Source organism: Megalobrama amblycephala, linkage group LG18 (assembly GCF_018812025.1).
Source record: "Megalobrama amblycephala isolate DHTTF-2021 linkage group LG18, ASM1881202v1, whole genome shotgun sequence".
In the NCBI taxonomy this organism is placed as follows: domain Eukaryota; kingdom Metazoa; phylum Chordata; class Actinopteri; order Cypriniformes; family Xenocyprididae; genus Megalobrama; species Megalobrama amblycephala.
In genome coordinates, this window is record NC_063061.1 from 29,750,874 (window position 1) to 29,763,007 (window position 12,134).

Sequence of the window (12,134 nt, forward strand, 5' to 3'; positions counted from 1 at the left end):
CAAATCAACAAACTGAAGAGACAGTAGTGCAGATTATTCCTACAGACACTGCTGATTCACTCTGGTGCACTTACAGTCTCATGTCTTGTCATTATGTGTGTGTTTGTTGGCCTTGTTTTTCTCTTACCTGACAGAAGATCAGCATGCGCCAGATCTTGGAGCCCTTCCTGTAGGCTGTCAATCTCTTCTCAATCTCCTCTGCATAAAAAACAAACACAGGGTCAGGATGACCAGCACTGCTAGTCACATTGAACGCATTTACACGCACAGTCTTACTCTGATTATGCATACGTTGACATTGTCAAAGTCCTTAAAAATGTTCTTTTATTGGGGAAAGATCATGGCAATTTAAACGAAACCAGATCGAAACCTAGGATTCAACTATTACCCTGGTTTTGCTATAAATGTAAAAGTCTAATCACCATTCTGTCAGCTTATTCGATATATAACAGCTTAGACATCAAGATTGAAGAAAATTTGCAAAATCTCAAGTAATCACAGTTTTGTGTCCAGCAGCATTGTTGGAATATTGATTTTCATGCAAACCCTTAAAATAATATTACTTTATTTATTTTATTCCTGAGGTTCACCTTTTATATTATATTATATTATATTATATTATATTATATTATATTATAAGCCCTTTCATCTTAAATATTAGTTTATAATAAGGTTCCATTTATTAACAATAGTTGACATGAACTTACAATGAAAAATATTTCTCAAGCATTTATTAATCTAAGTTTTATTTTTAATTTCAACATTTACCAATACATTATTAAATCAAAAGTTGTATCTTAATAATATTAAATGGACCTAAACAAACATGAACTAACAATGAACAGTATTTTAATTCATTAATATTAACAAACATTGATAAATACTGTAACAAATGTGTTGTTAGTTATTTTTAGTCAATGCATTAAATGCACGTTTACTAATGGGGCCTTATTCTAAAGTGTTACTAGTTTTTTTAAATAATAAGCTGAATTTTGGTAGTTATATGTTGTATGCACAAACAAATGGACAAAGATCAACAATATACAGTAATTACCATAAATACATTCATTTATGATTTATTATGTCACTTTAACACACACTGAATAAAAGTTGATCCCTACAAATTTTAAACAGTCACTGTTGGAAAACAGTCACTAAAAAATATTGGCACTTCTCTGACCCAGAGTCATTTATCAGGAATCCAATTGTTTTTGTGTTTCTCATGCTGGCTGGTGCAACAATCAATACAGGGCCCACCGTCATTCCACAATGAAACAACCAGGCAAGAGGTAAAGTGCCCAAATACACAAAAAAGCACACTGCAAACACACAACAAACAATACACACATGAAGCTACATACCCAGAATATCATCAAACGTGGCATGCTCATGATCCTGGAGATAAAAAATCATAAAAGTAATCAATACAAACACAAAGATTAGACTTAATGACATTGCCTGACTAATTCTGAAGGGAAAATGTTCTTTGTATAATGCTTAATGTCAATAATCTCTAATATGCACTCGTCCGGTTCAGATAACATTACTGGCTCCTGCTTTTCTTTGTGTAGTTGAGGACGTGTTGTCATTTACTATTGTGTTTGCTATCAGTTTGGTTATCACTTGTCTGTCTAAAGCTCTGAACAGTATTTTGCGACATATCTCATCCTATACAGTGCCTTGGATCTATTCCACAGGGTATTATCCATGTGTTTCAAGCGTCTATGAAAAACCTTAATCTTTAAATTGATATCCAGTGTTTGACATAAAATCTTGATATGTTATCTGTAATATTTGGATGATGCGTCACGTCATACTAAGTGATGCAGAGTAAAAACAGGTCTGACTTACATAGAGTATGGGTATAATAGAAGGATCATCCTTTCGAATAATATTGGGAACATATTCTGCTTTGGGGACTTTAGATGAAATCAGCTAAAAGATACAAAATCACAGAGATAAAAATGATCAGTTACTTGAAAGATTTTTAATTAAATGTAATTAAAGGAATAGTTCAGAAAAAAATGAAAATTTCTAGATTATTTACTCACACCAAGGCCATCCAAGATGTATATGACTTTCTTTCCTCAGACAAAGAGAAATTAAGGTATTGAAGGAAAACATTCCAGGATTTTCTCGATCTAATGAAAGTGAATGGTGCTCAACGTAGACCTTTTTGACAGTCCAAAATCCATATTTAGGCAGCTTCAAAGGGATCCACACAGCCCCAACTATGAATAAGGGTAGCAAAACGTGTTTACAGTGTTGGGGAAAGTTACTTTTTAAAGTAATGTGTTACAATTTTGTGGTACTTTCTAAAAAAAGTAACTAATTGTGCTACTTATATTACCTTCCAAATACTTTTTCTTACCTGGGCTAAGCTTGCTTGTTTATTTTTTAATAACAAAAAAAAAAAAAAAATCTATTTTTGGCAAATGTAAAGGCCCTTTCAGACCAAAAGTGAAATGAATAAGCCTCAGGTCAAACAAAATACAAATCTGCACCTGCACAGTAGAGGGAGCAGCTCAAAAAACCTTTTGAAAAATAAGACGCAGGTGAAAGTTCGAGACTTACTTTAGCGATAAGAAAAATGAAACACAAATGTGATGTTTATCTAATAAAGTGAGATTAAAACAGTACATTTGTGTTATTTAACATTTAATTATTGTAGGTTTGCATAATTTTTTACATTCCACTGTTTTTTTATTCATTTTGAGGAATACTGAATCTGTTTTTGTGCAGGTGAGATGAATAAATGCATGTTCACATTTATTCTAGAACTACAATAACCATCATGTTCACACAGCGCACACAACACCTCTGCACTTACTCCCGATTTCTCTCAACATGGGGATGGGAGAAGTGTCAGTTAATCACTGGAAAAACAAAAGAACTTGCATTACCTATTTGAAAAAGTACCTCAAAATTTTGTGATAAATTTAAAACTAATGGGTTGCTTTACCAGTTACTTAAAAAAGTAATCTGATTGCTCCCAACACTGGGCAATTTCAGAAAAAAATGAAAATGATATACTTTTAAACTACAAATGCTCACTTTGGTACAGCTATGCAAAGCGTGTTCATGAGACAGTTGAGTTCACGACCTCTCACTTGATGTATGCGCGTGTGGAAGGTTATGTGTAACGAAAGCGGCAAGAACCGCCCCTTTGTTTACAAGAGACAATTACATCCAGGAAACACACAAGAAAGGACCATTTTTAACAATAAAACGAAACAAATACTAAAATACAGCAACGATTCTGGAAGAGCTCCTTCTCCACACTTGTAACAATTCTTCCTGAAAGTCACATGTGACTTTCCCAACTTGCATACAACAAGTTAACATGCTTTTTTTCGCTAGGAAGACCCTTATTCGGCTGGGGTCATGTGGAGACCTTTGAAGCTGCCTAGATATGGTTTTTGGACCATTCACTTACAATAGAAGGAGAAATATTTTCCTCCAAACCCTTAATTTCTCTTCGGCTGGGGAAAGAAAGTCATATACACCTTGGATGACCTTGGGGTGAGTAAATAATCAGGAAATTTAGATTTTTGGGTGAACTATTCCCTTTAGTTAAATTAAGTAAAAATAAATAAACTATTAAATGAAAACTAAATGAAAAATGAAAATTGAATAAACAAAAAACCATACCATAATTTTAGGAGGGATAAAGTCATCTCCTTCACATGCCAGTCTCTCCATCTCTCTCTCCTCCTCCCAGTCCATGTCTTCACATCCGCCCTCGTCTGGAGTACAGCAGGTCGTCTGCAGATCCCCACCTGTGGCACCAGACATCACAGCAGAGATAAACAGTTCAATGATGGACACAGACAAAGCAGAGGAAAGACAAAGAGAAGAAAGGAACAAAGAGACAAGGCAGCAATGAGAAGACAAAAATGGTGGTGGAGAAAGAGAAAGGTTCAGATAAGGAGATAATGGAACAAAGATAGTCAATATTTTTCACATGGACTGCAGTAACTCAGCTGTGAACTTTAGGTTTGTTTCAATGTTAGAAATCATATCCTGATAAAAGGAAAAGTTCACCCAAAAATGTTATTCCAAACCTTTATGCTGTTATATTTTAATGTGGAACATTAAGGATAGTTACGCAGCTCCAAAATACATCAAAAACAAACTCACAACACAAAAAGCATCATAAATGTAGTTCATGTGACGTTATCTACATTTTATATTACTTGGAATTTCAAATTAAGTCATCTGCAGTGTTATCGTTGTGAACTAAAATTAATTATTGAAAATCATTTTTGCTAAATAAAATAAAATAAGATACATATTAGAAGAAAAACTTTACAAACTTAAACAAAAATTAGAAACTGACTTAAACATAAGAAGTTTACATTTAAGTACTAAAATGACTAAAATGAAACTATGTATTAATAAAAATGTACTGAAAAAATATATGTAGAAATAAATTAAAGCCAAACAAAAATATTTTAAAAATACAAAGAAATTACTAAAACAATTTCATTTAATTTAAAATGAAAACTGAACACATAAAAATAAAATCTAATTTAATATATTGATGAATACTATAATAGTAAATGATCATATGTTAACTTTGGGTGAACAGATCAAAATTCTTTTATTTTCCACAAAAAAAATAACAGGTTTTGGGTTTGGAATGACATGAGAGTGAAAAAATGATGACAGTATTTTCATTTTTGGGTGAACTAACCCTTTAACGGCCAAAAATGCAAAAAAAGTAAGATACGTTTCATGAATTTACTGTGAAAACAGAAAAAAATTGTAATCCTGAATCACTTGTTTGAATGCAGCCCATTTAAATATACAGTACACCTAACTAGAGTTACAAATATAAAACTGTAAATGAAAGATTGTAGTATCGGTAGTATGAAAGAGAGTAAAAGGGAGAGAAAAACTCGATTAGAAAATCAGCACCACAGAAAACCAGGCAGCTAAAGAGAGAGAAAACAGACAGAGAAAAGCAAACATACAAATATTACAACTGTAAGTCAAACGTTCGCAATCGTTCATCAGGCTCCCCAAAGACACAGGTGTAAAGAATAAACGTGATGACAAAAATAGGTCCAAAGACAAACTACATACAGAGTTAACATGCTGACACAGTAGTGCACACACACATACGTCTCCAGAGTCCAGACGCTCCAGGCGGGACAGATACTCACAGAGAGAGAAAGAGAGGAGCACATATTCGGGACAGAACCACGCTCAGAGGAAGACAGACAAACAGGATCAGCATCAAGAGCAGAAGAGGCACGTCACTGTGAGACTGTCTATGTGAGTCTACTGTATGTGTGGGTTACAGAAGTGTTCTACAGGGTCTTCAAGAAGGCTTCTGATTGTTATGTAATGATTTTATGTACACTAACATTCAAAAGTTTGGTGTCAGTAAGATTTTTTGGTAACACTTTACTTTAAGGTCTCATTTGTTAACAGTAGTTAATGTATTAAAAGCCCATTACTGTAGTATGAAGCAGAGCAGGGCCGAGTGTTGTGGGAGCTGAACGAGGCCGCTGGAGCGATTGTTAATGAGAGACGAGAGCGACACACGGCTCTAGAGCAGCGGAACTTTTATTATGCCGCAGACGATGCTTCTGCTTCTTCTGGTCAAGCGTATGTGGGGTAACGCAGCACTGTTTATCATATTAGATACATTTGAGCGTGCTGAAAATGATGTTATAATGTTACTTTGTGCGTTCGCTCGGCGGCTGCTGTGAGACACAAAAATGCTGGCTGGCTTGTGTTGCTAAATGCATGCAATTTATTTTAAAACATATTGTATGTGGAGAAAATGCTGTATTACTGTTACTAAAAATAAAGCTACATCTAATTGTGCTATGTTAGGCACTTGACAAAATACTGTTTTTCTCTGAGGCGTGGTAAAAACATGGTACTGGCGGAAAATCGAGAAAACGAGATTCAAACATTAAGACTAACAGTGTTGAGCTATATAACAATGATTAGTGTTCTGTCGATGAATGTATCCAAACAGTTGTTCCCTTGTCTAATAAAACATATGATATATTAAAGGGTTAGTTCACCCAAAAATGAAAATTCTGTCATTTATTACTCACCCTCATGTTGTTCCACACCCGTAAGACCTTCGTTCATCTTCGGAACACAAATTAAGATATTTTAGTTGAAATCCAATGGCTCAGTGAGGCCTCCATAGGGAGCAATGACACTTCCTCTCTCAAGATCCATTAATGTACTAAAAACATATTTAAATCGGTTCATGTGAGTACAGTGGTTCAATATTAATATTATAAAGCGACGAGAATATTTTTGGTGCGCCAAAAAAAAACAAAATAACGACTTATTTAGTGATGGCCGATTGCTTCAGGAAGATTCGGATCATAAATTAATCAGTGTATCGAATCATGATTCAGATCATGTGTCAAACTGTCAACGGCTGAAATCACATGACTTTGGCGCTCCGAACAGCAGATTCGACACACTGCTTCATTTGTGCTCCGAAGCTTCCTGAAGCAGTGTTTTGAAATCGGCCATCACTAAATAAGTCGTTATTTTGTTTTTTTGGTGCACCAAAAAATTCTTGTCGCTTTATAATATTAATATTGAACCACTGTACTCACATGAACTGATTTAAATATGTTTTTTGTACCTTAATGGATCCTGAGAGAGGAAGTGTCATTACTCCCTATGGAGGCCTCATGGAGCCATCGGATTTCAACTAAAATATCTTAATTTGTGTTCTGAAGATGAACGAAGGTCTTACTGGTGTGGAACGGCATGAGGGTGAGTAATAAATGACAGAATTTTCCTTTTTGGGTGAACTAACCCTTTAAAGCGTCTTTGGTGTTTCCATGATTTCTACAAAATAAAACCAGAAATAAAGGGTAACGCGGGTATATTGTCATTGATAGGTGACACACGGAAACTGTCCGTATACTGGTTGAAATTGCTTATTTCTCTATATTTAAACATTCTTGGAAACATCTGGGATAACATAAATACACAAGTCAACAAAATATATAACATTGTTCTAGTGGTTTTGGGATATTTTAATCCAAAAATCTTACATATTGTGTCTTTAATGTTAGTTTATAAAAATACAACTGGTCATTGTTCATGTTAGTTCACAAAGCATTAACTAATGTTAACAAATCCAATTTTTGATTTTAATAATGTATTAGTAAATGTTGAAATTAACATGGACTAAGATTAATGAATGCTGTAGAAGCATTGTTCATTCTTAGTTCATGTAGTTAACTAATGAAACCTTATTGTAAAGTGTTACCGATGTTTTTTAAGAAATAATACTTTTATTTATCAAGTACGCATTTAATTTAATCAAAAGTGACAGTAAAGTCATTTGCATTGTAACAAATATATATTTCAAAATAATTGCTGTTCTTTTGAACTTTCAATTCATCCAAAAATCCTGAAAATGATCATGGTTTCCACAAAAATATTAAGCAGCATGGCCATTTTCAACATCAGTAATAATAAGATATGCTTCTTGAGCAGCAAATCAGCATAGTAGAATGATTTCTGAAGGATCATGTGACACTGAAGCTGAAAATTCAGCTTTGCCATCACAGAAATAAAGTACATTTTAAAATATATTAACAGAAAACGGTTATATAAAATTGTAGTAATATGTTAATATTAGTATTTATTTATACTATACTTTTGATCAAATAAATGCGGCCTTTGTGAGCATAAGAGACTAAAACATTTAAAAATAAATCGTACTGACCCCTAACTTTTGAACGGTAATGTACATAAGAAACTTGTTGTTTCAATCATTTCATATAGTGATCTATGGGAATGCTAAGTGTGTCAACGTGGCTTGTAGGTGACCGTGTGTGTGTGTGTGTGTGTGTGTGTGTGTGTGTGTACAGGTGGACTCACTGTCTTTTGAGTCGGTTAGGGAGTCTTGTTTGACAGGGGTCGGATCGCTCCAGGATCGGTTGAAACTCTTCGCCCTGCGCTCTGCAAATGCTAGTGAAGTGGAGAGATGGTCACACGCACACGCACGCAACGCCCCATGATCCTCACAGACTGTGGGCCGCAGCACATACAGTGCACTCAAACACACCAACAACCACAACACCATCTACACACACACATTTCTCATATGCTTCAATGTCCATTTCCTCCACTGCCCTTTGCTACACTTGAAACACACACAGAAGCAAAATCGACCAATCCTAAATCGTTTTATTGGTTACAATGACACAAAACTGTCAATCATCCCCCATACTCCAAACACACAAACATTCCCAATATACACATGCACATGCTAACCTACATTCACAAAGCAATGCATCACATGCAAAAACACATGAAAGAAACACAAATGGAGCTGTGCAATCATTCATACTGTATATTCACACATAGACTCACTTTGTGCTTTCATTCTTCTGCTGCCCACCATTCTTAAATGCTTCCGGAAATTCCTAGAAATTAGTCGAAGACAAAAAAGAGTGGAAGAAGAAGTGAGAGGATAAATCAGGCCCTCAAGACATTTATTTTATTTTTTAGATAAAAAGACAAGAAAACAGCTTGTGTGTGACATTACACCAAAAACCCTTTGCTCTGCAGTTAATAAATCATATCATATCCATGCTTGAAGATGTGAAGAGATTTCCCTTGGGTTATTCAAAAGAGCAAACATATTTTGAAGGCCATATGAAACCCAAGCGCTTCGCTAAATATTTGCACCACGTAGGCCGTCAGAGACACGAGCAGACGTCCTTGCTTGTGTGCACTCCTGTTTAATATTGAACCAGCAAGTGTGTACTTTCTTTGAGCTGTTTGGCATCTCTCCAGCTGACTGGGAAAGCAGACAGAGAAAAATGCCACTGCAGTAGAGTCTGTCCCACACATCCTACACGACTCTTACTCTACGCATATCCATGACAACTGTACACTTAATTATAATGGATGAAACTTTAGTAAGGGGTGAACAAAGGTGACAATTGAGAACAACAAATGAGAAGACAGAAGCGTTCTTAAGTCAGAAACATACTCTACGCAAGTATACAGATGCGAATGCTAGGCTAACACATTACAAGCATGCTGTCTTGTTGTACATACTGTACAAGCAGTGTGTTCTTGTGTTACTGTGGCGGTAGATAGTTACCTTCAAATATCTGTGCCATTAAAGAGTCTATTATATCAAAATGTGAGTTGAGGCATTTAGTAGCCTACATGTGTGTTAGCATTGAGGCTAGCTATATGTTGGTATATTGTTGACAAAATATATATGCATTAAAAATGCACAGTCTTTCTAGATGCCGATTTCAAACTGCGCAAAATGGCACTGAAATAAATGGGAATGCTAATGGAATGCTAACTTTCTCCAGATATTCATGCTTTTTTAGTCACATGACTGCTGCGGAGATCAGGAGGACTAGAAATGCATCACAGGCCTGTGAATTTTTCATCTGTTTCAAGCCACAAATATTTAGATCACCTCTCAAAAGAAGAAAAACAAACATATGTGAATAAACTGCAAATTTTATGCACTTGTGATTCATATACAGCTCTTGCCGCAGGATTTGATTTACTAAAAACATTCAAAAATGTGTCTTAATGTGCCAAGACAGTGATATAAAGATCAAATTCAGTAAACACCTGGAATAATATACTATACACAGGCAAGCAGATGAGCCTATGAACGCAATATGCCATTTGACATTAAATGTTGTGTTCATTATTTTGGTTCATCTACTTGCCTGTACATAGTATGTTTTATTAATAAACTGAATTTGGTCTTGCAATATCATTGTGTTAAGCATTTTATTTATGATTTTCAATCCTAAAATGCTTAATATGCAAATTATGCATCATTAGTAAGGTGTATACTGAAAATGATCTTTTAATATCACTGTCTTAATACGGTAGTAGTACAAACCTGGTAAAAAATAACCGCCTGCATTGTAAACCTGAATAAGTTGGCAAAACCCAAATTTGAGGCAATTAGTTCTAAACTCTAAAAAGTTAAGAAATTCAAAGTTTAAAGTAAGCAGAACTGGCAGATGTTTATTTTGTACTCATACATTTGAATTGTTGTTAACTTGAAATATTTGAGTACACTAAATCATACATTTAACTTAAAATTTTCATGTAACCTCAAAGTGAGCATAAACATAGCTAGCTATAACAAGCTAATTCAGAAAATGCTAACTTGCTAACATGTTAACAACAGCAAGGAATAGCACTTGCTGAATGAGTGCAGCAATATAAAGCATTTAACATACGTGCTCTTCAAACCAAGCCACATGCACCACTTGTCACCATGATGGTAACTCTCCAAAAACCCACATTAACAGAAACTCTTCTGAATTAGCATAACACAACATTAATCACTACTAAATCTACTTAATATTAATCTTGCACAAAAAACCATAACGCTTAATTTTAGCATTTACTCTCCCTTTCGAGTGCCATGGGCAAACATGCTGGGAAATACTGTAGAAATCCCAGCCCAGTTTCAGTTAAACTTAAGTTTGTCTAAATTAAAAGAAATAAGTTCATAAAACTCAAAACAATGAAACAGTTCAGTTTACTTAAAATATATCAGTTCTGTGAACTTGAAAGAAAAGGAAAGTGCTAAATACTCATAAAAGTTCATTTGACTGATTGTTTAATTTAAGTTTGTCCTACTCAAACCAATTAATCATTTTGAGAGTTAGTGTTTACAGTGGAAAAGCCTTGTTTTGCCCTCCAAGTGGGAATTCCTGTAAGGATGTGATGTCACATGAAAACTATGAATCGTAGGACTGAATAGCATACTACTTTTATTAGTTCTGCCATATGGTAGAATTACTAGTGATATGCTACTACACTATTCTGTATTCTGTATGCGAACATGTCAGCACAGACACGACAATGATGTAGCATATCTAGACTGTATTCATAATTACACACATGCATACTTTATAGAATATTCTTTTTTAACTGTCGAGAAGCAGGATAATCATCAAAGGCGATATATGATCTAACAGAATGCAACATTAGATACACTGTATGTTCCTTTAGAGCAACTTTACTCCTGAATTTGTTAGCAACAAATTTGAATTTCATGAGAATTCTGCTGAATGTTTATCTACTAAACAACAACCTGAATGAGTAGACTGGCTGTAAAAGAAGACAGTTTATGCTAATGCACACTTATAGAACCCATTTTGGCAATGCTGAGATTGTAATGCATACTTGCATTATAAACTGCCTTCGAACACATTTCAGAAAATTTCCATCTACACTTGAAATGATGCATTTGCATTCATTGCATTCTTATGCATTATTCTAAGCCATTTTGTAGTATAAACAGTAAAAGTAATGTGTTCACACTGAAAATTTTTATACTGGTTGATGCACTTATTTAACTGAAAAAATGAAGTGTGCACCTTATGCACTCAACAGTCGCAGCTTTACTTAGGTAGCCAAATGGGAGGGGCTATCTATCAGACTCTGATGGATGACAAAATAACATATTATACCTCATATATAAGTGCATAGTACATCATTTGGGATGCAACTTATAATTTGGCCCTTATAGTCCTTGTTCAAACAAAAACAAACTCTTGGCAGAAATGCAGTGCTACACATGGCTAGCACACTAGGGAAGCATATCCTCATTAGCCAGTGCACTGTGTATGAAAATTTAATTTCAGAATTTTATCGAGTCTGTTTCAAGGTTTTTCCTCCAAGTGTCCTGTTTTGTGACATAATTACATTGTTGATCATGACTAATTGGAAGGGAAGTAATGAGAAGACAAAAAGAGTGAGGCAGAAACCGGAGAGGAAGAGAGAAAAAAAGCTCTGTTTACACATGTGACAGAGCTGTGCCCACCTGTGAGAGGAGGGAGATATGGAGAAATCTCCTTTTTCTGTCTGTCTTACGGCTTATTTACACCCACGTGCATTAGAGAGAGAGAGAGAGAGAGAGAGAAACCTCCTTCACCCCCGCAGCTGAGGATGAGTCAGAGCCTTTCTTTTCCATTGTCTCTTTTCATTCTCTCACTCCCTATGTCCCATGTCTGCAATCACTGCTCCTCTATTAGCTCTTTAATTTCATCACCACCTCTCTTAGGCTGTTAAATAATTCTATTTCCTCAATCATGCCCCTTTCCTTTTTTAAAGTAATATTTCACCAA

General features: G+C 35.0%; 1 protein-coding gene across 1 annotated transcript in view; it reads right to left on the reverse strand.

Annotated features, from left to right (window-relative positions):
- The window catches only part of nsmfa (NMDA receptor synaptonuclear signaling and neuronal migration factor a), a 48,519-nt gene that overhangs the window by 10,649 nt on the left and 25,736 nt on the right, over positions 1-12,134 (reverse strand). Inside the window, 6 exon segments of the mRNA XM_048166559.1 lie at positions 128-198; positions 1,362-1,395; positions 1,852-1,935; positions 3,652-3,779; positions 7,882-7,971; positions 8,377-8,429. Coding sequence (XP_048022516.1) covers positions 128-198; positions 1,362-1,395; positions 1,852-1,935; positions 3,652-3,779; positions 7,882-7,971; positions 8,377-8,429 — 460 coding nt within the window.